The following is a 26,796-nucleotide window of genomic DNA, read 5'->3' as shown; positions in this document are numbered from 1 at the left end:
ACTGGGCCTTGTTTATGAAACCATAAGCGCCGATCCTGAGGGCTCGAGCAGCCACAGAAAAACACGAGATATTCTCCATTCATTTTAACCAATAAAAAAGTGATTGCAACTATCAGTTTCTATGGTTATTTTAATAACAAATATCCAGAGCGCATCAAAGTAATGCGTGAGCACAAAACTCTCAGCTTCACTTAACGCTAGGTTCTTTGGGAAGCAAGGTTATCTTTCCCTCACAATGTCACTTTGGTGACATTGTTGATTTCATGAAGTCCTGTGATCTGTGCAGCGCTGCCGACGACTTCCGTAAAGCCAAACACACGTTGATGGGCGTGCTCTTGCTCTCTCGCTCTGGTCGATGTGTGCACACGCGCTCTTCCGGGAGTGCCCGTACAAGGAATTCCGACCTTTCTGATGTCACACAGGCACATACTGCAAAGTTTATGAGGATTTGAAAGAGTATTTTTGGCACAGAAATACTCCATCATACGTCCAACTCGTGTTTTGAAACTTAGGCCATGTTTAGCATGAGAATCCAACTCTTTAACAGTGTAAATAAGTCAGAATACATGAAATAGCATTAGACCCCCCCTTTAATACTGAAGTAATGATGCTGAGAATTCAGCTTTGCCATCACAGGAATGCATGACATTTTTAAATATATTTAAATAGAAAACAGTTATATTGTGAAATACTATTACAATTTAAAATAACTGTTTTATTATATTTGTTATAAATGCAGTCATCAATGCAGCATAAGAGACTTCGTATAGAAACATGAAAAAAGATATGAACAACCCCAAACTTTTGAATAGTTTTTGCTTTTATCATAATGCGTTTGGTTTCGACAGGGTGTAACGTAAAAATTGCTGGATTACTCTGGATTACATATCTAGATTACATATTGTAGTAAGTAGTCTTTTAGGAGATGCTTCTATTGATGTTCTCAAGGGCATAATGCTGAGCTCCTTGCAGAGCTCAAACCAGCAACCATCTGGTTAGCAGATTCGAGTTTTATCCACTATTCCATGTCACTCCATACTTCGTGTTCCTTTGCTGTCTGTGTTGAACAGCCTGCAGTCTGAGCCATTCTCACGGGTCGGAAATATATCTTTGATTAATCCATCCATAATCATCTCCTGTTGATTTGACAAAAAGAGGATGTGGTGATGTGTCAGACAGTTCTGGTAGGGCCTTTCTCAGCCTGTTTGCATGGCTGTGCCCCTTCATAATCAGATCTGGCTTTGATGTCCCACACTTGACCTTGCATTAGGTGCTTCTCAGTCCCATCGCAAGCGCTGCTGTTTCTGTGATCACACTTCTTAAATAATATTGACCTACAAACCCGATTCCAAAAAAGTTGGGACACTGTACAAATTGTGAATAAAAAAGGAATGCAATAATTTACAAATCTCATAAACTTATATTTTATTCACAATAGAATATAGATAACATATCAAATGTTGAAAGTGAGACATTTTGAAATGTCATGCCAAATATTGGCTCATTTTGGATTTCATGAGAGCTACACATTCCAAAAAAGTTGGGACAGGTAGCAATAAGAGGCCGGAAAAGTTAAATGTACATATAAGGAACAGCTGGAGGACCAATTTGCAACTTATTAGATCAATTGGCAACATGATTGGGTATAAAAAGAGCCTCTCAGAGTGGCAGTGTCTCTCAGAAGTCAAGATGGGCAGAGGATCATCAATTCCCCCAATGCTGCGGCGAAAAATAGTGGAGCAATATCAGAAAGGAGTTTCTCAGAGAAAAATTGCAAAGAGTTTGAAGTTCTCATTATCTACAGTGCATAATATCATCCAAAGATTCTGAGAATCTGGAACAATCTCTGTGCGTAAGGGTCAAGGCCAGAAAACCATACTGGATGCTCGTGATCTTCGGGCCCTTAGATGGCACTGCATCACATACAGGAATGCTACTGTAATGGAAATCACAACATAGGCTCAGGAATACTTCCAGAAAACATTGTCGGTGAACACAATCCACCGTGCCATTCACCGTTGCCGGCTAAAACTCTATAGGTCAAAAAAGAAGCCATATCTAGACATGATCCAGAAGCGCAGGCGTTTTCTCTGGGCCAAGGCTCATTTAAAATGGACTGTGGCAAAGTGGAAAACTGTTCTGTGGTCAGACAAATCAAAATTTGAAGTTCTTTTTGGAAAACTGGGATGCCATGTCATCTGGACTAAAGAGGACAAGGACAACCCAAGTTGTTATCAGCGCTCAGTTCAGAAGCCTGCATCTCCGATGGTATGGAGTTGCATGAGTGCGTGTGGCATGGGCAGCTTACACATCTGGAAAGGCACCATCAATGCTGAAAGGTATACCCAAGTTCTAGAACAACATATGCTCCCATCCAGACGTCGTCTCTTTCAGGGAAGACCTTGCATTTTCCAACATGACAATGCCAGACCACATACTGCATCAATTACAACATCATGGCTGCGTAGAAGAAGGATCTGGGTACTGAAATGGCCAGCCTGCAGTCCAGATCTTTCACCCATAGAAAACATTTGGCGCATCATAAAGAGGAAGATGCGACAAAGAAGACCTAAGACAGTTGAGCAACTAGAAGCCTGTATTAGACAAGAATGGGACAACATTCCTATTCCTAAACTTGAGCAACTTGTCTCCTCAGTCCCCAGACATTTGCAGACTGTTATAAAAAGAAGAGGGGATGCCACACAGTGGTAAACATGGCCTTGTCCCAACTTTTTTGAGATGTATTGATGCCATGAAATTTAAAATCAACTTATTTTTCCCTTAAAATGATACATTTTCTCAGTTTAAACATTTGATATGTCATCTATGTTGTATTCTGAATAAAATATTGAAATTTGAAACTTCCACATCATTGCATTCCTTTTTTATTCACAATTTGTACAGTGTCCCAACGTTTTTGAAATCGGGTTTGTACATCAGCCCAAGAATAATGATGGCATCCTAATTTAGAATTAAATAATGCAGAGTATGTTATGAATATATTGTCTTGTTTTTTTCCTGAAAGGGAGCAGCCACTATTCAGCATGAAGGCTCACGTCTTCCAAATTGACCCAGACACTAAACGAAATTGGATTCCAGCCAGCAAACACGCCGTCACAGTCTCCTTCTTCTATGATGCTGGCAGGAGCGTGTATCGCATCATCAGCGTTGGGGGCACTAAGGTGAGAGACCTCGGCTATAGGTAGTCCAACTTTTTTGTCGTTGGTGCAAATTTATCAATAAAAAGTTGCGATTTTTGTTATTTGCACCTTGATTTTATTAATCAAACAGTGTTATTTTTGATATTTGCTCTACTTCAGGCGATTATCAACAGCACCATCACACCTAATATGACTTTCACCAAAACGTCACAGAAGTTTGGCCAGTGGGCGGACAGCAGGGCGAACACAGTGTATGGCCTTGGGTTTGCCACAGAGCAGCAGCTTCAGCAGGTAAATGCATATTGCAGAAGTTAATTTTAACTAATGCAGTTAACTAATGTTAACAAATGGCAGCTTTTGTAAAGTTTAATAATTTATTTGTATCTTTTTGCAATTTGAGGGATGATTTTAAATTAGTACCTGTTATAATTAGGCAATAACTTAATGACTTTAGCCTGGAATATTTGACCCAAATGCTGTGAGTGATTGACCAATCAGAGTTAAATATTCCAGATAGCCATGTCATAATGTATTAATCGGCACATAGCAGATTAGTTAATGGTATCCAAATCTTGCAAGTTAATTGGCTAGCAAAGATAGCATATTAATCTATTAGAATTATGCTGGCTAACTTGGCTAGAGGTATGGGTCAAAGTTTATATTAAGTGTCTTTAAAGGGTTAGTTCACCCAAAAATGAAAATTCTGTCATTAAGTACTCACCCTCATGTCGTTCCACACCAGTAAGACCTTTGTTCATCTTCAGAACACAAATTAAGATATTTTTGATGAAATCCGAGAGGTATATGACTCGTCCATAGACAGCATATAATATAATATGCAAGAACAAAGAAAAGACCAAAACAATACAATACAAAATATATATTCAAAACCCCAACTCCACCCACCCCACTACCCATCAGACAAAAAGTATTAATTACATAAAAAAAAACAAAAACAAAAAAAAACCCTGAGTTATACAAATTTGGGACTGTATCCCCTACTTGAGTTTTTCAACAAATGACAGAAAAGGTTGCCAGATTGCATAGAATCTCTGGGTAGACCCTTGAAGTGAATATCTTATTTTTTCCAGTTTAAGTTGTTGCATGATGTCCTTAATCCAGTGAGAAAAAGTAGGGGGACGACGGTCCTTCCATTTAAGCAATATTAATCTTCTGGCAAGTAAAGTGGAAAAGGCCAACATTTTACAGTTATAACCACTTAGGCGCATATTCTGTGCTGTGATGCCAAATATAGCAATAAAAGGAGATGGAGCTATTGGCAATTCTATAATTTCTGAAAAAGCATCAAAGATCAAATTCCAAAAATTATACAAAACTGGACATGTCCAAAACATATGTATAAGGCACGCAGGAGCCTGTCTACACCTATCACAAATCCAGTTATAGTCTGAATCTAGATAACCTAACCTTTGACAAATGTAGTCGGTGTACCACCTTGAATTGTATAACCACATGACGTTGACATATAGATGATGAGTAGATATGTTTAATAATATTCTGGCAAATTGTTTACAGGGTTTGTTCATTCAAATCTTCCTCCCATTCATTTTTCATATGGTCTAAATTTGCCAGGCTGTGCTGATTGAGGAGCTTATAAATTTTACCTATGTTTTGTTTTAAGTCTTGTCCTATCTTAAAAATAGAATCTAATAGAGATGTGGGAGGATATGAGGGAAAACAATCAGTATGTGAAACCAAAAAATTTCGTATTTGCAGGTATCTAAAGAAATGGGACCTAGGAATCTTAAATCTATTAACCAGTTTGTCAAAAGATACAAAAATGTTATTTATATAAAGATCTTGAAATGTACAAACCCCACTTTTAGCCCAAACATCAAAGGCTTTATCTAATATTGAAGGAGTAAACATGCAGTTATTGCTTAATGGGGCACATAAAGAGAGACTACGGAGAGCAAATCACTTTCTAAATTGATTCCAAATTTTTAGTGATTGTATCACCATAGGATTCGAGGAATAGTGAGAATCAGGTTTAAGCATTGGAAGTTCAGAGCACATTAAAGAAGATAGGGAAACAGATTTACATGAGGTTTTCTCCAATCTAAGCCATTTAGGGGCGCAAGGGCTATCACTGTCCCTCATCCAGTAAGTCAATCCTCTCATATTAGCCACCCAGTAATAAAGCATAAAATTGGGAAGTGCCATGCTGCCTAAGGCGCGGGGCTTTTGTAATACACTTTTACGAATCTGAGGATTTTTGTTGTTCCAGATAAATGCTGACATAAGATTCTCTATGGAGTTGAAAAAATATTTAGCTAGAAAAATAGGAAGATTTTTAAATAAATATAGGAACTTAAGCAATACATTCATCTTAATAGTATTAATTCTTCCACGTAAAGAGAGGGGCAGCAGATCCCAGCGTTTGATTTCCTGTTTCAGACCTTCTATCAAGGGCAGAAAATTAGCTTTATTTAGATCCTTGTAATTGCGTGTAGCCCAGATTCCCAAATATTTAATCTTTTTTATGGTAACTTTAAAAGGAATCGAATTGAAAGGAATACGTGTAGCTGCTGCATTGATTGGCATTAACTCACTTTTTTGAAGGTATATTTTGTAACCGGATATCTTGCTGAATCTTTCCAAAATATTCAATAATTTAGAGAGACCTGGCAAGGGATCTGATAAATACAATAATAAATCGTCCGCATAAAGCGAAATTTTACACTCCACATCCCCCCTACGAATCCCTTTAATAAAGATGTCTTGCCGTATGGCTATTGCCAGTGGCTCAATTGCAAAGGCAAATAAAAGTGGAGACAGCGGGCAAGACGTCGTGCTAGTAGTTTCGCAAGAATCTTGTCATCGAGTTTAGGAGGGAGATCGGGCGGTAGGAGCTACACTGAGAGGGATTCTTTCTTCAAAATAAGAGAAATAATTGCTTCACGCATAGTTGGGGGGAGAGAGTTTAAGGACAAAGATTCTTTAAATACAGTGAGAAGCAGAGGGGCAAGTGTGTCTGAAAATTTTTTAAAGAACTCAGATGGGAAGCCATCTGGCCCTGGTGATTTGCCACATTGCATACTTCTAATTGTGTCTGTGATCTCATCTACCGAAATGTCTTTTTCTAGATGCCAGATCTGGATCCAACCTGGGAATATCCAAACTTTGAAAGAATTTGTCTAGGGCAGATTTATCATTGGGTGGTTCTGAAGTGTAAAGGGCAGCGTAATAGCGATGAAAACATTAATTTATCTCCATATGATCTATGTTTTTGACCATGTTCATCACTAATCTCCAATATACTGATTAGCAGTCTTCTGGCGCAGCTGATGTGCTAAGATTTTTCCAGCCCTCTCCCCATATTCATAAGAAACGTGTCTAGATTTTAGTATAAGGTTTTCTGCTTGACATGTCAAGAGGAGATCAAACTCTGTCTTAAGCATCAGACGCTGTTTAAGTATCTCATCGGATGGTGAATGACTGTATCTAATATCTAATTTCAAAATAGCATCCGTTAGCTGCCTAAGACGTTCAGTAGTGGTCTTCCTTTGCATTGAACCATATGAAATGATCTGTCCCCGCAAATATGCTTTCAGTGATTCCCAGATTGTTAGAAAAGACATCCCCAGAGTTTTATTGTGAGATAGAAAGAGATCGATCTCTGATGTAATAAAATTCATAAAAACTTCAAAAAAGGAGGGGGTTGAACCTCCATGGGCGGTATCCAGGATTAAAGCCTGGAATGCATAGCTTCATTTTCAAGGGGGCATGATCCGATATGACTAGGGCTTGATATTCACAGTCAGAAACCATATGAAGAATTTTATCATCAATAAAAAAAAAATAATCAATTTGTGTAAATGAGTTCTCTAATGAGAACTGGGGAAAAAAAGGAATAACCCCTAGAGGTAGGATTTCTGAACCGCCGAATATCAGTCTTATATCCCCAGTTTATATCCCCCCCTAGAATGAGGTGGTGGGTGTCTATATTGGAAATTCGGGAGAAAGTGTGAGTAAAGAAAGTATTATCATCCCAGTTTGGGGCGTAAATATTCATTAAAATAACGGGGAGTCCATACAATCTTCCCATCACAATGATATAATGCCCCAAGGTATCTGAGTCTATATTAGACATTACGAATGGTATATTCTTACGTATTATGATTGCTGCCCCCCTCGTCTTGGAGTTAAAACTAGAATGAAATGATTGCCCTATCCAACCACCTGTTAGTCTAGTCTGGTCTGCCACCTGGAGATGAGTCTCCTGGAGAAATGCTATGTCAGCCTTTAGATAGTCAAGGTGTAAGAGTACCTTTTTCTGTTTCACAGGATGATTTAAGGATTTAATGTTTCAACTAAAAGTTGATCTTTCGCCCTGCATTTCCTATTGGACTGGTGTTAGCCATAAGGGGACTTAATGAGCGAAATACTGTGAACACAACCCAATAATTCGATACAATGAAATTTTCAAAAATAAAAACAAAACAAAACAAAAAAACCTTCAAACAAATTGTGTCTGATAGGGCCCCAACCCCCGCCACCTAAATGAACGTGGTGGCTATGACGTCTATTGCAAGATGTGCCATACATTGTTATATGGCAAGGGAGAACCACTTTAGTGTCCTATAAACCAGCTTCCGTCCAGCCTAGTAGGAAAAAAGAGAAAAAAAAAAAAAAAAAAAAAAGGGAAAGTGCTTATATCAACAGTGAGCAACATCAGTGGAACATTATGAATGTAATACGCATACATCCATAAGAACGCCAATTGACCATACTTAAACACTGCCGTTTAGTTAAGCACAAAAGTCCCAATGTCTCTTATAACTTAATGAGTGACATCTATGTGCTCTCAGCATCTAAAAAGGAGGAAGACTAAAATGTGTGCTGATAATTCTTTAAAGTGAGAACAGAGCATATGTATCGAAGCAATAAATTGCAAGGAGTCTCGTAACTTTAACGCAATGGACTCTGTCAAAGTCTGGGGGAGAACTGAGCAAAGTCCAGGAAAAAAAAAAAAAAGGCAGAAAAAAAACTTTGTAGAATGGGATGTTAAAGGGTTAGTTCACCCAAAAATGAAAATTCTGTCATTAATTACTCACCCTCGTGCCGTTCCACACCCGTAAGACCTTTGTTGATCTTCGGAACACAAATTAAGATATTTTTGTTTAAATCCGATGGCTCCATGAGGCCTACATAGGGAGCAATGACATTTCCTCTCTCAAGATCCATAAAGGTACTAAAAACATATTTAAATCAGTTCATGTGAGTACAGTGGTTCAATATTAATATTATAAAGCAATGAGAATATTTTCGGTGCTCCAAAAAGAACAAAATAACGACTTATGTAGTGATGGCTGATTTCAAAACACTGCTTCAGGAAGATTCGGATCGTTATGAATCAGCGTGTCGAATCATGATTCGGATCACGTGTCAAACCGCCAAACTGCTGAAATCACGTGACTTTGGCGCTCCGAACTGCGAATTCGACACGCTGATTCATTATGCTCCGAAGCTTCCTGAAGCAGTGTTTTGAAATCGGCCATCACTAAATAATTCGTTACTTTGTTTTTTTTGCCTGCACCAAAAATATTCTCGTCGCTTTATAATATTAATATTGAACCACTGTACTCACATGAACTGATTTAAATATGTTTTTAGTACCTTTATGAATCTTGAGAGAGGAAATGTCATTGCTCCCGTTGTAAGCCTCATGGAGCCATCGGATTTAAACTAAAATATCTCAATTTGCGTTCCGAAGATTAACAAAGGTCTTACGGGTCTGGAACGGCATGAGCGTAAGTAATAAATGACAGAATTTTCATTTTTGGGTGAACTAACCCTTTAAGATTCACTTTGCCATTTCCTCACCTTGAATCGTTGACTTCACATAAGACATTGCTTTCTCCGGGTTCAAGAATTCTTTGTTATCTCCCTTGTAAGAGATTTGGAGTCGAGCTGGGAACATTATCCCGTATCGAATGTCACGTCGGCCTCGGAGCAGATTTCGGACATCGTTGAAAGCGGCCCGTGCTCTGGCAACATTCGCAGTGTAATCTGGAAAGATGGCTATTGGCTCACCTCTGTATCGGAGAGGACCTTGTTCTCGGGCTCGGCACAGAACTTCAGCGCAGTCCTGGTAATAGTGGAGTTTAGCGACAATTACCCGGGGCTTTCTGTTAGGCTTTTTAGGTGTTAGTCCTCTGTGTGAGCGGTTGACCAGAATATTTTTCTCTAAGTTTAAAACTTCCTTCAGCAGCTTAGAGACTGCAGCGGTAGAGCTCGAACCGGTCTCTTCTGAAACCCCCGCGATGCGTACGTTACACCTCCATATCCTGCCTTCCAGATCATCGTTCTTTTCCTTCAAACTAGCCAGCTCTGTTTTTAGTTCTGCAACTGTAGTCTGTAATGAAGTGATCTCATCCAACCATGTTGACAGTCCTCCCTCCACATCACTGATAGCGGCCTTCATGTTGTCCATTTCGGAACGGATTGCCACCGTGTTGCTTGCAATTTCCGATTTAACTTCTTTTAGCTCATTCTTAAGGAAACTAATGTCTTCAAAGAGAGTGTTTTTGAGTTCCGCCCTGATAGCGACCGAGATGTCCTCCCACAGAGAGGCTAGAATATCGGCTTTCCATCGTCGATTCTTGTTCCGAAATAGGAGGCAGATCGCCAGAGGCGGCGGAAGCTTGAGTCGAGGACGTCTCTGGCCTAGTGTTCGCAGGGCCGCTGTATTTATATTTACGCAACTTAGTCACCATTTGAGTAAACGACACAGGTACTCGTTATTCAGAGGGGTCTTATGGGTATTAGGAAACGATGTCCACCATAAATTTGCCGGAAATGCACTATAAAATAATAATTTTAGCAAAAACTAGACAGGAGCTAAGTTCAACATGATTTACTCCATTGTATGCTCACTAGCACCCCATTCACATTGTCTATTTTAACAATGTCTTTAGTACTTTCCTGGATCTTGAATGACGGTAATTACGTTGTTTTCGATTGGAGATAAACAAACCTTGGATTTCATCAAAAATGTCTTAATTTGTGTTCCAAAGATGAATGAAAGTCTTAAAGGTGTGGAATGACATGAGGGTGAGTAATTTTTGACAGAAATTTCATTTTTGGGTGAACTAACCCTTTATTAGTTTCATGTCTTATTGATTATGCAACATATTAAAAGACATTTAGAGAATATTTTGTGGTCCACTGCGTGTCATGTCTAACTACGGCCTTTAAACCGCATGCTTTATAGCTGAATTGAACTCATTCCATAATTTATGAACTTCACAGTTATTGAACCAAACTGAATCAACACTGAACTGATTTCAGCTGATTAATGACTGTTTACTATTGTCTTTCTAGAAGCTGATTCACAGCAGAATTGAATTCTGTTTGCAACATTGAATCATTATTCTCCTGTTTATCTCTGTAAAGCTGCTTTGAAACAATCTCTACTGTATAAAGTGCTATATAATAAAGTCTTGACTTGACTTCACAATATTGCACAGCCTCTTGTAACTTATTGCTATAGTGTATTTTGCTAAAGTTTTGCTCAAAAAATGTTACTATGAAGCTTTTAATCATGTCACTGTAATTGTCTGTGCAGTTCTCAGAGCAGTTTAAAGAGCTTAAGGAGGCTGCACGGCTCGTCCGGGATAAATCACAGGAGAAGTTTGAGCTGCTGAGTCCTGGCCTAAACATCTCTGCTCCACAGGTAAACACAATAACTTGTAAATAACTTGAGTTAATCTTGAACCTTTTAGAAGTGTGACTGAAAAAGACACAGCAGCATAACGTAATGATTAAAATTTAGACAAGTAATAACTCATGTCATACTTTCTCAGCTGCTCGATTCAGATAACATGCCAGAGCATTTCATTCCATCAATATTAACCACACTAACAATAGCACAGAGGATCGACTGGCCTTCAGTGATATGATACCTAATGCGGCCATCTTTACACGTGGTACAGTGTATCAAAATGCTAATATCAGTCACATAAGAGAAGTGTTTTACTGTGTTTTTCTGAATTCTTAGGAAGTGCAATAAACAAAGCATGTCCTCACATGCCAGGAGGTGACACAGAGATACTGGTTGTAGCCTGTGTGGAGTTATGTAACGGTCACCCGGGGAATTCAAATGCCTTGTTAATTTTGCTTTACAGTTGGCTGACCTTTTTCATTCACCATTTGTGACGCACTCAGCCCTTAATTATCATGCCCATTACAGTCCTTTATAGCAGCCTGAGAGTATATCAAAGTCTACTTACACATAAGATTAGAATATGAGTTTATATAATTTGCATTTTTTTTTATTAAACCGCTCAGTCCAGTTTGACTTGTTTGCCACAAGAGCTGTGCAGTAAATTTAGTCAAGAATGTGTTCAGGTAATATTTCACCCCCAAATCAAAAATAGTAAATTAGAAATTGTATTATATTATATTAAGTGTATATATTATATATTTATGCTAATTTAAAAGGGTCATGAACTGAACTCAACAAATCAAAAAACACCCTAATTTAGAAATAAGCTATTTTCTATCCTGTTTTTAACCGTCTTTTTCGAACACTCCATTTTGATAGACATGCCGCATTCAAGACATTGAAGTAAAACGCTCACTGCTAAAAAATGTCTGTGATTTTAAAAGAATGTAAAAATGTTACAGTACAAAATTGTTAATTGATTAACAAAGTTTCCGTACTATATACAGTGAATAACTGTAATAGATCTAACTGTACATTTAATGTATAGTTAACAATAAAAAAAAAGTTACGTTTACATCTGCTGTTTTTTTTTTTTACTGTAAATTTAACTGAATTTTTTTTGGTGTATGATTGGGTAATAGTTTTGCATGGAGTTACCACAGTTATAATTGACAAAGGATGACTTATGGTGTTTTGTGTAAATGGAAATATGAATTAATGTACCATCGTTTGTCACAGTGTCGTTCTTATAGGCTATTCATAGTTCATCCTTTTCGATAAAGTGAAAAACATATTAATAGTAATTAAATAGTGTCATTATATAATATAAATGTAATAATAATAATTATTGTCATTTGCTGTGTCGTGTTTTAATTAAAATGAAACGTGTTGTAATGTCTTACTGATGACAAAACAGAAAATGTCTCTCACTGAAGCTTTTATTCAGGATTACAGAGAATGGCTTAGATCAAAACAATAACAAAAGCAGCGTTCTCTATGTGCTTTCTTCCATATCCGATAATCCAATGCATTAACCCCATAAATACTGAAGCAAAAAAAAAAAAAAAAAACTGCAAATCACAACTATCACAACTTAGATTTGACATTTTTTACATTTAGTTTGACTGCGGCATTACAGTATAAATACTCAGTACATGTCAAACGATCTGTATCAAACAAAGCAATAGTGAGACATGGTAAAAACACTGTTACTCACACTTGTGTGTAGCGACATTACTGTCAGACCCAATATAGTTGTCACTGCGTCACCTTTTATTTTCAGTCTCTTTGAAAAGCCTGCGTCGAACTGTGTCGTTTAAAAACAAATTCACAGTAAAATGAAGCGAATAAATGAACAGTGTCTCTCTGATGTGATCTGAGTGGAACTTTGTTAAAAATAAAGTTCATCCACACTTTCTTAACTTTAGGATCACAAGGATGGCAATGCAAAGGCTGTTTTTCCACAGCTTGGCACTTCAAAATGTCTTGTAATCCTCAGAGGCATCTCTATAATTTTGTTGCTGGAGTAACCCTGTGTTTGCGTCTGTCTCACATTTACTACTACATGATGTGTGAATTGGTGCGCGGGGCTAAAGAGGCAATGATGTACTGTAAGTAGGCATTGATCTTCTGCAGAGATGGTCTTTTATCACACTATGATGTAGTAATGTGACAAAATCCAAAACTAGTCTTTTCTGAGCTTGGTTTCAATAAAAGCTGTATTTGGACTAATGAGGAAGTTTTGAGTTTTTGAGTACAATGACCTCTTATATGTCAAAACATCAAGGAAAATTTGATTTCTTAATTCATGACACCATAAATTGTAGAGTATTTAATTAATTAAATTACTGTTACAGTAATGAGAATCACCTTTTAGAACAATGGGAATTTCAAAAAATTCAGTGCCCAGTGGTAATGAGAATTTGGAAGGGAAATGTGCTTAAAGGATTAGTTCACTTTCAAATTAAACCTAACCCAAGCTTTACTCACCCTCAAGCCATCCTAGGTGTATATGTCTTTCTTCTTTCTGATGAACACAATCGGAGTTATATTAATAAATATCCTGGCACAGCCAAGCTTTAAAATGGCAGTGAGCGGAATCAACGAGTATGAGCTGAAGAAAGTGCTTCCATCCACATCCATCCATCATAAACATACTCCACACGGCTCCGGGGGGGGTTAATAAAGTCCTTTTGAAGTGAAGCGATGCATTTGTGTAAAAAAAAAAATCCATATTTAACAAGTTAAAAAGTAAAATATCTAGCTTCTGCCAGACCGCCTTCCGTATTCAAATTACGAGAAAAGAAAAATGGAACTAGTGTTGCATCAGTTAAGCTTTTTCTGTAAGTTGAATAGGGAAGGCGTAGGATGTAGCGTAAGCTTTTTGAACTGCGAGAGTTTTACACTTTCTTCGTACGTTGAACACGGAAGGCGGTCTGGTGGAAGCTAGATATTTAACTACTACAGAAGGCCTTTATTAATGTTTATGATGGATGGATGTGGATGGATGCGCTTTCTTCAGCTCATACTCGTTGGTATCGTTCACTGCCATCATAAAGCTCGGATGCGTCATGATATCTATTAATATATCTCAGATTGTGTTCATCAGAAAGAAGAAAGTCATATACACCTAGGATGGCTTGAGAGTGAGTAAAGCTTTAACTGTCATGAAAAATCAAATGAAATAAATAAGAAATAATATTATATATACAGTTATAATATACCCTATCCCAACCCCCTTTCTCATTACTACATCCTGAAAAAAAAATCCTATTTTTATATATAGCTTTTATTCTTATTTAAATTTAAAAAAAAGCACATTACAGTATTTCTATACAGTAAAAATAACAAAAAAGTTGTCCAGATACATTATGGTAATGAGTATTCTGCTGGAAAATATGCTTCATTTTCATTAAAATAATCTCAAAATACAAAATATCTTAATAGTACTGCAGTATGTTTTGTGTTGTGTGCCCATATATACAGTATTCTGTAGTGGTTTAATGGCCATGACAGGCTTTTTCTTCCCATGAAGCCCATAAGCTCTTTTGCGTTCAAACGTGCCTCTGTAGAGCATATGAAACAGACCGCTGACTGAGAGCTATTCATTATTTAATCAAACCTGAGTGTTTAGAGTTCAAAACGGCAACAGTGTGCGCTGAATAATGCTGCCCTTATTAATTAATAAAGTGTTTTTTCGGGGTTCTGCATTAGACCAGGGGTGATGGGGGGGAAAATGGAAGTGTATAAATAAGTCAAACAGAGAGATGTGCTCTTTGATCACTGAATCTATATGTGTCTGCTTCTAAAAGCTTTCTGGTCAAATCCAGTGTTCTGTTTATATTACAGCTATTTTTACTGCGTAACATTAATGAACCTCTCTCACACGTCAAAAATGTTTTTAGCCAGACCGTTTTGTCAGAGTTTTGAATTTTTTGCAAGAAAGTGTGTGTGCTTGCCTGTGCAGAACTTGCCACAATTTAGTTTTTGTTCAGACTCTTAAGTAGGACTGTTAGTAATAGCAAGGTTTCCCTTGGCAAGCATCGCCTGTCTACATTCAGCCCACTTACTAAATGATATGTTAATTAATGAAATGCTTCTATCTTCTTTCTCTCCATGTCTCTTCTGTGGTGATGGAATTCTCTCTCTCTCTCTCAGCTGTCTCAGGTAAGCTGTCAAACTACCATCTGCATCTGTTTCCACATACAATGTCACACCTGTGTCTCCTTTGCAGCTGACACACCACCGCACATTCATTCCGCTCTTGTGACTGAGATCCTCAAACCCCTCAGGAAACTTTGGATATAAAACCCTGCCATGCAAGATGACATATTCGTGTTTTTGTCCCAGTTTGCACAGAAGCTATTTTTCTAGATCTCCTGACATCAAAATTGGCCATCTGTATGCAAATGCACTTATAAAAGTTGATGAAATTATCTTTTACGTGTGTAAAACAGTCTCTTTTTCCCCCCTGAGAAAATGTACTAAAAACATTATTGAAATCATCTTAAAGGATTAGTTCACTTTCAAATGAAAATTACCCCAAGCTTTACTCACCCTCAAGCCATCCTAGGTGTATGACTTTCTTGTTTCTGACGAACACAATCGTAGAAATATTAATAAATATCCTGACGCATCCGAGCTTTATAATGCAGTAAGCGTTACCAAATGAGTATGAGCTGAAGAATGTGTCTTCATCCACATCCATCCATCATAAACACATTTGAAATGTTGCCTTGGCAACTAACTTAAAATAAGTTGAAGTACTAATACTAAAACTAAAACAAAAATAAATTAAAGCTAAATAGAAATATTTAAAAAAAAAAGAAAGAAAAAAAAGAAAGACTAACTAAAAGGACAAAATCTCAATGTTAAACAAAAAAAACCCTTGAACTAAAATTATACTGAACATATAAAAATTAAAGCTAATTCAAAATATTAATAAATACTATAAAAGTGTATAAATAATACTAAAATAACACTGCTCCTACTAATAGCTGCTGAGTCTAACTAAACCGACTTCCTAAACTTTGGCCCGTTTTTCAACATGTCCTGCCCTTCTTCTGATTGTTTCAATAGGAATGATATTTGGGGGAAGATGGCGGTGGTTTAATTTGAGCTATTTCTTATAGTGTTGCTAAAGTTCAGTGTCATTTTATTTGGTTTGTGAAGCAAAAAACAAAACAAAATTTTCACTCATGATAGGAATATGCTGGAAATATGTGATCCCTCATTAAAAATGTAGAAATCTGCAAGATACATTATTGAAGCAATCGGGCACCCAAGCCATTGACTATGCAGTGGAGTTGTCATCTCTGATTCCTCTTGCTCTTCCTTTAAATATATTAAACACACAGAGAGCTCCATCTCAAGCTCCCTACGCCTGCCATGAACCACTATAGAGAAGGCAAACAAGTCATCGGCCTGAGTGGTCGGATTAGAAATAGAACGTCTTCCTTTGGGGAATGCATCTGAGATTGATGAATTATACAAGCTTTTCTGAGAGCAAGCATGCAGTGCTCCACAGAAACACTGTACATGTTTGAGAAACCAAGGCTGTGCTTGCTGTTATACAGTGTAAGCAAAATAGCCGAGTTTGTTCAGAAGTACTGTTCTGGTTTTCTCAAGTCATCATGAACAGCAGGTTGAAATAAACTGATGTCCTTTAAAATTTGAATCAAAGAACAATGCCATATGTTGCCTCATGCCCTGTTTAGTCACATGTGCAAACTCTTTTAGAGTTTCTTCATCAAACACACAGACTAAGAATGTGTTGTTTAAAGAAGTTCCTTTTTGAATTATCTAACTCTTACCATAGGATGGAAAATGTGAGCTCACTGGGAACTGTCGGTCATTTTAAATGTGGACATTTCCTGTAAAGCACCAAATTTAAGTGGCATTTAAGAGGAGAGATTTCATAAATATTGCATATATCTTGTAAATATACTCATTTATATTGCATAAAGCTAAATTTTCAGCATCATTACTCCAGTCTTCAGTGTCACACGATCCTACAGAAATCATTCTAATATGCAGATTTTGTTTTGCTTTCGTTTTGATTTTGTATTGCTTTAATATGTTTGTGGAAAACGTGATTCATTTTTTCAGGATTGTTTGAGTTCAAAAGAAAATTTATTGGAAATAGATTATTTTTGAAACAATGGAAAAGTCTTTACTGTCACTTTTGACCAATTTAATGTGTCCTTGCTAAATAAAAATATTAATTAAAAAAATTCTTACTGACTCCAAACCAAATATATATATGTTTTAATTGCCTGTCATGTGTCTGTAATACAGGCACTGTCGGTGGACCGTCAGTCTCCTCCACTGCTTGGTGTCAATGGCTCTAGTGAGGACAAGTTGTTTCGCAGCAAGAGTGCTGATATGGAGCAGTCCATGGAAAAAGAACAGATGAGGAAGATGCTTTCCGAAGGGTAAAACATTCAGATCTAATGTAATATCTAATTGCAACATTAATTTGGGACAAACTTTAAATTTGATGTATTTGGTCATTTAATTTGCTTCATATTTTTAATGGGGTACAGTAGCTTCACATGTTTTTTTCCTTGATATTTAACCACAACTGTCTCACTCAGATGCACGTGAATCTAATCAATCCGCCTGATGTACTCTTCCTCCTCAGTAGTTTTCTGGGGTAATTGGTAGTGAGTTTAACATCAAAAGTTTTACAGATTCAAGCATAAAGCACTTCATCATACAATCAAAACACCGAATATGCTAATGTTGAAAACAGGTTGAAAACCCACAGATTCAGAAAGTTAACCTGCAAATGGCTTACTTAAATCTGTCTCTGCAAAATAAGATGATTCTCCTTTAAATCTAAAATCTGACAGGGACATCAGAAATCGTTTGCACACCTTCTGTTTACAAAATATAAAGGTAACACAAAATAAATTACATTTCAAAACTCAGCCATGTGTCTAGTGTTTACCATCTGCTGCCATTGGAATAAAATTCTTTGATGAAATTTGTCTTTGCCTCAGGATCCAGAAGGAAAGACTCGAGTATAACTGAAACCCAGATGTTGGTTTGTTCACAGGTCGATATGTGAGAGAAACTCTGAAGCGGAGCTGTTTTCTCTTCGGGACAGCAACGCTAAGCTTGTGGCTGCTCTGCATGAAGCTAACAGCAGCATTGAACATTGGAAAAAACAATTAGCCGAGTATCAGGAAGAAACAGATCACCTCCGAGAACAGGTGAGGAATGAAGAAATAGTTCACCCAAAAATGAAAGTTTCCTGATTATTTACTCACCTTAAGGCCATCCAAGATGTGCTGTACATGACTTTCCTCAGCCGAAGAAACATTAGGTTTTTGGAGGAAAACATTCCAGGATTTTTCTCAATCAAATGCAAGTGAACGGTGCCTAACGTGGACCATTTTTGATGGTCTAAAATCCATATTTAGACAGCTTCAAAGGGCTTCACAGAACCCCAGCTGCCAAATAAGGGTCTTCTCTAGCAAAACAATTAGTTTCAGAAAAAGTAAAAAAAAAACAAAAAAAACTTTTTAACTACAAATGCTCGCCTTGGTCCAGCTCTGCAAAGTGTTCACGAGACAGTTGAGTTCGCAGCCTCTTGCATGACATATGCACGTTGGGAAGGTTTACAAGAGAAGTTTACATCCTGGATACACACATGAACAGACTATTTTTAACAATAAACAAATATTGAAGGGTTATAGTTCACCCAAAAATTTAAATTCTGTCATCATTTACTCACCCTCATGTCATTCCACACCCGTAAGACCTTTGATGAAAGCTCTCTAACCCCTCCATAGACAGCAATTTAATTACCTACTTTCAAGGCCCAGAAAGGTAGTAAAGACATCGTTAAAATAGTCTGTGTGACTATAGTGGTTCCACCTTAATTTTATGAAGCAACGAGAATACATTTGTGTGCAAAAACAAAACAAAAATAATGACTTTATTCAACCATTTCTTCTCTCCCCTGTCATTCTCCTACACTGTTCACGGTGTAGAGACAGTTCAGCGTTTCCAGGTTCTGTGTCAGAATCCCGACTCAGTATTGGCCGACGCTGTTCATGTGAGCAGCACGACGCATGTGTGTGATGCTGACGCAGGAGCCAGCCAATAAAGGGGCAGCATTCTGATGTAAAATCTGGAAGCTCTGCACTGTGTCTACAATGTAAACAGTGTAGGAGAATGTCAGGGAAGAGAAGAAATTTCCGTTATTAATGACAGAATTTTTATTTTTGAACTAATCCTTTAAAGGGGTGGTTCATTGTGATTTCACTTTTTTAACTTTAGTGTGTAATGTTGCTGCTTGAGCATAAACAATATCTGCAAAGTTACAGCTCTGAAAGTTCAATGCAAACGGAGATTTTGTCTTTTAAAGTTATGGCAATTTAATGCCTAGAATTACGACCGGTTTGGACTACAACAAGCTTCTTCCCGGGTTGGTGACATCATAAACCCTGCAATTAACATAAACCCTGCCTCCCTGAACACGCAACAAAGTGGGCGAGGCCATGTCGCTCGCATACAAGTCTTCTGTGTTTGGCCGTCCTAGGGACACTGGACTTAGGAAAAAATGGTTAAAATTTACGTTTAATTTTGTTCCTGACAATTATAAACCTAATTTAGCTGTCTGTGCTGCACATTTCACGGAAGACAGCTTCCAGAATCTACACGAGTTCAATGCTGGATTTGCATAAAGGCTATTACTGAAAGATGGAGCAGTTCCCACTTTAAAATTAGAAGCTGCTGTTTATGGGCCCGAACCTGTAAGTAGGTTATATTGTTTGTACATGTCTTTTAAATGTATAGTTTGTTGCTATTTTTGGTTGCATCAGTGACGTAAACAAAGCGGTTTGGCTTCGCTAGCCAGATAGCTAAATTCTATTTCATACTTCTCCAACAAACTAACTACTGTTGGTGTTTCTTGGCGTTGTTCATGCTATAAATTAAACAATACCTTTACAAAAATGCTACTACTCAGTCATGTATTCAGCTACGCTAAAGCTTTAATCAGGATAAAACCATATATCGAAAGCTAACATAAACAGCAGTAACATTTACAAGTGACAGCATATCTTTGACACAAATACAAACAGAGATACTTACCATTCAGAAACGCCCTTTAAAAGCCGTGCTTGAAGAGGTTCTGCTTGACCCTTTTCATCATTACTGCTCTCTGGGTCTGATTCGGGCTCAAATTGATATGGCAATATCGATGCCATTATTTACAGTTCCACTTAAGCACATGCAACGTAATGGTAAGGGGCGTGGTGTTTCCGGAGCGAATCACAATACACTGGGCCAGCTAACCAATCGGTGCCCTTTGCGTACTTTGGAGGGAGTGGTATCATAGAACCAGGAAGTCAACCGGCCGTTCAAATGACAATGGAGACAGCGGTGTAGAATAAAGGTAAAATATATGAAAAATACAGCGTTTTTTTTTATTTTTTAAACGAAGCATGAAGACATATTAATCTGCGCCCCATAAACACAATCAAGCCTAGAAAAAAACATTGAACCACCCCTTTAATATATAGCAATGACCATTTGTTTTGGACAGTGCTCCTCCTCCACACTTCTTCCTCCATACTAAACAATTCTTTCTGCCTGCTTGATGCTTGAACTTCCCAACATGCATTGGGCTGAGTAAATAATCAGGAAATTTTAGTTTTTGGGTGATCTATTCCTTTAAGGGCAATAAAAGTTCCATTTAGATAGTTCAACCAAAAATGAATGTTCTGTCATAATTTACTCACCACCATGTCATCCAAACCTGTATGACTTATTTATCATTTGCGGAACTCAAGAAGAAATTCTTTTTAAAATCAGTGGGGTTCAATGTTTTTTGGACTTCCACAGTGCTGGACATTTTTCAAAATATCTTCTTTTCTGTTCCACAGAAGAAAGAATGTCATACAGGTTTGGAACGATATCGGTTGTGTTAATTAATTGTTCATAAAGAGTTTTGGGAGATACAAGAAGAGGTTTTAGATAAAACAGTTTTTCCACACTGCTGTTTTTTAGGACCACATAAGGATAACATCCACATTTAAATGTTCTCATGTGTTAACAATTTGTTTTAGCAGTTGCTCAAGCAAACTGAATATTTTCCCTTAGGCAGTCTTTGGCAGTGTTTTTACATAATCATACATAAATGATTCCACAACACACTTTGAAGGTCTACTGAAGCAAACATCAACCAGGTGACGTATGTAGTTCAGGTCTTCGGAGAGCGTGCAGAGGGATATTTTTAGGAAAAGACAATACGCCTTCATTGCCCAGAACAGGGGGAAGACAAATGACCATGGGGAAAATGAGACAGCTAAGTTTCTCCCTAACTCAAACAGAAAAAAATGGCTCTGAGTTGTGACAGTGCTAAAAAGCTCCAGTGCAGTGATGGCCTGCTTTACTTTCCCTCAGGGGTGGGCATGAGTGTAATGTTGCCTGTGAATTATAATGACCTCTGAAGAAAAGACGCTCAGTCACAGAAACCATGGCTGTGTGGAAAGTAAGAGTGTGGTAGTGACTTCTGGACAGTGTGATAGATATTTTATTTTATTTTTCAGTGTGTTCCAAAACTCTGAGAATGCATTAAAGGGATAGTTCACCCAAAAGTAAAAATTCTGTCATCATTTACTTTTAAACTAGATTTTTATTGTACAACATGGCACGTTCTCAATTTTTCTAAGATTTTATAGATTTGGGGACCGATAGTTCAGCCAGAATTTGATGAGAGAACTTGGAATAGCTGTGGTCTGTTGGTTTCATATTTCAGGTTGCAGAGCTGGAGGCTCAGAGCAGGGTTTCTGCTTCCAGTGAGATGGGGAGCGAGGAGCTCACACAGTCTATGGCCGAGATGGAGGCTCTTATAAAAGCTAAAGATGAGGTAAAGATTACTTTATGTAATAACAGTACTAACTGACACAAGACAAGAGAGTCCAGTTTTTTCCTGAATGATACACTATACACTATGAACTTATACTATGCTTAGTGCCTTATACTCATCTAGTGTATAAATTTGATAAGATTGTTTTGTCATTTAGCATTAGAGTCTGATAGCCCCTCCCCCTCCGCTATGTAAGGAAAGATGCAACAGTTGAGTGCATGAATAGAGTGGTGGAACGATGACACATTTTTGTAGGCCAAAAACTGGAAGCGAGTTAGCATTATAGCACATTTCCGGTTCCATCGTCCCAAAGTCAATGGGTTTTTTGAATGGGTTTTTGGTTAAATGGCTGAAATAAGGTCTGTGGTTAACACAAGCTCAAGATACTTTCACGTTTTATTCTACGACATTAAATACATCAGTATTAACCTACCCATGATTTTTTAAGCTGTTACATGTCTTGAAAATGATGGTTGCTAACAAGTGGCAAAATCAGACTACAGAGGCTGTCAGCGACATTAAACGTCATCACGCCGAACAGGTAAGCTCAGTCAGCTTTTACAGCCTTGTTATGCTTGTAGCTGCGCTCTTACAAACTATTCTAATTCAAACTTTCAGGGAAAATGTCTTTAGATAAAGAAAGTGTTGTCGGAAGCTTAGTGGTGGTGACGTTGAAACTGTGCGACCGTGGTGTAGTTTGTTTATAGCCTACCTTTAGCTTTTTGCTTCTGCATTTAGGCATTAAAATTCATAAAAGTTGTTCCATCTGTGAAAATTATCTTGATCAGTGTTGGGGGTAACGCATCACAAGTAACTTGAGTTATGTAATCAGATTACTTTTTCAAGTAACTAGAAAAGTAACACTTTTTCAATTTACAACAAAATATCTGTTACTTTTTCAAATAAGTAACGCAAGTTACTTTTTCACATTTATTGACTGAGCTCTCCTGTCCCCATGTTGAGAGAAATAAAGTGCAGAGGTGTTGTGTGCGCTGTGTGAACATGATGATTATTGTAGTTCTAGACTAAATGTGAACATGCATTTACTCTTCTCACTTGCACGAAAACATTAAGTATTCCACAAAATGAATAAAAACAGTGAAATGCAATCTCAGAATTTTACGCGAACCTGTAATAATAAATTATATTAAATTACACACATATATTTTATGTATTTAATCCCACTTTATTAACTAATGTCTTTGCTGCTTACCTTCAATGATCTAATTCAACCATACTAATAAAGCAAAGATTACTTTAGATTTAGAAATAAGAGTGTTGAACTTCCTTCTCCTGTATCCTATTCTTCTTTAATCCAGAATGGCAGCACAGCTGAAAGGTTTGTTTGAGCTGCGCCCTCTACTGTACAGGTGTAAATATGCATTTTACTTTTGGTGTGAAAGGGCCTTAACATTTGCCAAAAAAAGAACTTTTTTTGTTATTAAAAAACAAGAAAGCCCTGCCCAGGGGCCTGATGTATAAACGTTGCGTACGCACAAAAAAAAGGCTCTGAAATGTGCGTACTCAATTTTCCACGCACATATCAGGATTTATAAAAAATAAACTTAGCATAAATATGTGCGCATAATATAGGAGCTCAAGACCGTGCGTACGCACTCTTTTACTGGAGTGAGCAAAATTATGAAGTAAACAGTATTATTTTAAACTGTTTTCCATTTAAACATTTCAGTTTCCACATTTAGATTAAATATATCACTATCCTTAATTGAGTTAAGCACCAAAATTACATGAAATCATTATCCAGAAGTTACAACATTTTATTTAATTGAAATAGAAATATTTGTAGTGAATGCACTGCTTTTGAACACTTTACCCGTTTCAGTGTTTTAACTACAGCGAGGATTGCTTTGGTGCATGAAGATTCCGCTTTATATTGTGTTCTAAATAGCAGAACTCATGTTCTGAGAAAATATTTTCGTGTGAATAATGATCAATGATGTGCACTTCATCTAAGCAGATAGCTTAGCAACATAATGGCATAATGACAGACACCGAAGGAATCGCTCAGTGGTCGTCCGACGAGTAGCTACTGTGCACAGTACTGTACAACGCAGGTGTGCTGCTGATGCCGTGCACAGAAAGACAGTAGCCTAAAGATAACCCATTTCATGGTCTTCCCAATATTATAAAAAAATGCTATTGCATTTGAAGGATAGAGTTTGAAGGAAACGGTAAGATATGCATTTTATTTTTAAAATGTTTTGTCAGTGATGGTCTGAGTCAGACAATAATTTACAATGCAAAAATAAGGCCACCTATCTGTTTCAATTAAAAATATATAAATATCCTTTTTATATTTCTAAGACAAGACAAGGATAGTGAATGATTTTTAGCAATGTAATGTGACACATTTATTGTCATTTTCCTAATGTCTTGTACAGTTAAACACGGTGTAATGTGGATGGGAATATGCATGGAAATGATATGCAGATGACGTAACGCATAGTGTAACTAGATGTTGTAAGCTCCATATATGGTGATTTCGGGGAGGAGACGGGGCGGAGATTCATGTACTCACAATCTTCCGTTGACTGGATTTTATAAAGGGAATTTTGTGCAGGTTCTGGCGTACGTTTTATAAATGGTTTTATGAATCTGTAAACTTTGTGTGTACGGAAAATCTGGCTTTTATGTGTGTACACACAAATCTACGGAAAGTTTTATACATTAGGCCCCTGGTGAGAAAAAGTAACACAAAAGTTATCTAATGCAAAATAAAAGTAACTAAATAACACAATTAGTTACTTTTTTAGGGAGTAACACGATATTGTAATGCATTACTTTTATAAGTAACTTTCCCCAGCACTGATCTTGCTGGACAAAACGTGCAAGTTTCATAAACTTTTGTTGATCACAGAACTTATTTTTTGCGTTCAATTGAAAAGCCTGTGGGAAAAACCTATTGGGTTTTTGTCGAGCGAGCCAGCGCGATGCTAACTTGGCCTACAAAGTGACGTCATAGTTCCACCACTCTATTATCCAACATTCCACACATAATTTTTTCGGTGCATCATTTGGGTATTTAAAGTGCACTTTTTCTTTTTGAAATTTTCAGTGTGAGCACACTACTCGCACAATTAATACTTCAAAACGGCACAGAATAGTTTATAAGTACACAAATTGAGAAGCACCTTCAAATTTTAGATTCACCATGTCTACACTGGACACTTATGACGTGTTGCGACGCATCAGAACTAGACTGATCCCATTATATTCAGTAGCGCTGTCTTTACACTGTAAGCTGCAAAGCTACTCCAGACATTGTATTTTCAACATCTGTTTCAAATAAAATGTTTTATTATAAAACAGCCCATTTAAATCCAATGAATTTCCATTGAAAATAAAATAGGACTCCTGTTTCGTTTCACTTGTAAGATGAAGTTAGTAAATAATATTTCTTATTTAACAATGGTTATTGCAGGAAATAAAGACTCTGCGGGGCAAGAAGCCAGATTTTAGTGAGCTGGAGAAAGAAAGGGAAGAAGCCAGTCAAAGGATGCAGGTACAGTTCTTTATTAACTTACAATAGAAGTATTTTCACTAGCTCTGGACTTCACTGTATAAATATGATTATGTTTTAGTGACCTAAGGATGAATGTTTATTTGTCTTGGCATTAGGACCTGGAAGTGAAGAACTCCGAGTTGGAGAAACGAGTGCAAACAGCAGAAAGCGCTTTAGCTTCCTCCCAGGATGCCCAGAACAGGGCGGAGAATGCGGTGCAGAAGGTCATCGAAACTTTAGACGTCAAGATCTACGACTTGAGTGACCTGCGACAAAACCTAGCCAAGCTCCTGGAGAAATGACTGGGGGTTGGACAAATATTGTATGGCAAAACCACCAATATGAGGTAGATGAGAACTTGTTCTCTACTGCAATATTCCCAAGCTGCACAACTCAACGGTTCATCAAAGTACTAGGCTGGTAGTAAAAACTAGAGAGGTGATAAGTAGCATGACAATACCTGAATTTAGGACAATATTTGCATCCACATTCCACATTTTCTTCCTGAGAGCTTAAAGCCATTAGTGTAACTTACCAGGTGTTTCACGCCCATAGAACAGGGCCTGTTTGATTAAAATAGTTAGGAGGAAGACCATTAAGAACTGTCCAAAAGTCTACAGCTTTTAGACCTGTTTATTGGTACTAGATATCAATATAGTTGAAATTGTTGTTGAGATCTGTGATTGGTTTTGACTAGGTTTCTAAACGAGTAATTAGAGAAAAACTTTGAACAGAACGTTCTGTAGATATAAGCTACCGTTCAATGTATTTACCAGTATTATTGTTAGATGCATAACTAGAACTGAAGAATGAAAATATCTCAATATTTACAGACACCAGCATGTCTCTGTTAGGACATTTAAGTGATTTGTTGAACTTACAGTTTCTCTTACATGCCTCATAAAGTTTGCTGAAGAGCAGCAGGGAAATCAAAGCACATAGCACTAACAAAACATGATATTTCTCTTAGTAACAAATGATAACAAAAGTGAATGGTTAACCTTAACTTCCCTTTTTCATTAACTAATTTATTCATCATTTTAACTAGTTTGCTGCAGTCTGTTTAAATATGTAGGTAGTTATAAATCTAATGCATTTCTGCAAGGATCAGCTGGTTTGCAGAATACTTCAATTCAATTTTCACTGATTCCATTAGTTCAGAATGGCACTTCTAACTGCAACAACCCTTTAGGAAAAACACTTTAGACTTTTTATAGACCACTATCGTTTTCAATATGTCAACATGCATCTTTATATCCACCTTTATACTATCCTCTTTTTAAAAACATGTCTTTAGCCTAAACATTCACTTTAACTGTTGATTTTTTTTTTTTTTTTTTTTCTTGCTTGGACATCTGCTCTATAACCTCAAAGACATTTGCACAAATACTATTTTTCTATTGTGCGCCTGTTGTTGTTGGTTTTATATGAATTCCCAATAAAAGTATTTGCTTTCTGTGTACATGTCCTTTAATTTAACTGTTGTCCCCCCACCCCACCCCACCCCACCCCACCCCTAGATAGCCTTTATGATACT

At 37.2% G+C, this 26,796-nt stretch overlaps 1 protein-coding gene across 3 annotated transcripts in view; it reads left to right on the top strand.

The window, feature by feature from the left end:
* The window catches only part of homer3b (homer scaffold protein 3b), a 30,675-nt gene extending 3,954 nt beyond the window's left edge, over positions 1–26,721 (top strand). Inside the window, exons 2-10 of one of the 3 annotated variants that reach the window (XM_051912968.1) lie at positions 3,026–3,182; positions 3,321–3,452; positions 10,753–10,860; positions 17,149–17,285; positions 17,912–18,068; positions 21,626–21,736; positions 22,185–22,277; positions 25,179–25,259; positions 25,376–26,721. In XM_051912968.1, the coding sequence (XP_051768928.1) occupies positions 3,026–3,182; positions 3,321–3,452; positions 10,753–10,860; positions 17,149–17,285; positions 17,912–18,068; positions 21,626–21,736; positions 22,185–22,277; positions 25,179–25,259; positions 25,376–25,561 (1,162 nt within the window). In that variant the 3' untranslated portion in view covers positions 25,562–26,721. Of the gene's footprint in view, positions 1–3,025; positions 3,183–3,320; positions 3,453–10,752; positions 10,861–15,009; positions 15,019–17,148; positions 17,286–17,911; positions 18,069–21,625; positions 21,737–22,184; positions 22,278–25,178; positions 25,260–25,375 lie in introns of all 3 variants that reach the window. The other 2 variants (XM_051912970.1, XM_051912971.1) reach the window with 2 other exon arrangements.
* Positions 26,722–26,796: the final 75 nt, after the last annotated feature.

Source organism: Ctenopharyngodon idella, chromosome 11 (genome assembly GCF_019924925.1).
Source record: "Ctenopharyngodon idella isolate HZGC_01 chromosome 11, HZGC01, whole genome shotgun sequence".
Taxonomy (NCBI): domain Eukaryota; kingdom Metazoa; phylum Chordata; class Actinopteri; order Cypriniformes; family Xenocyprididae; genus Ctenopharyngodon; species Ctenopharyngodon idella.
This window is presented reverse-complemented; position numbering and strand designations above follow the sequence as displayed.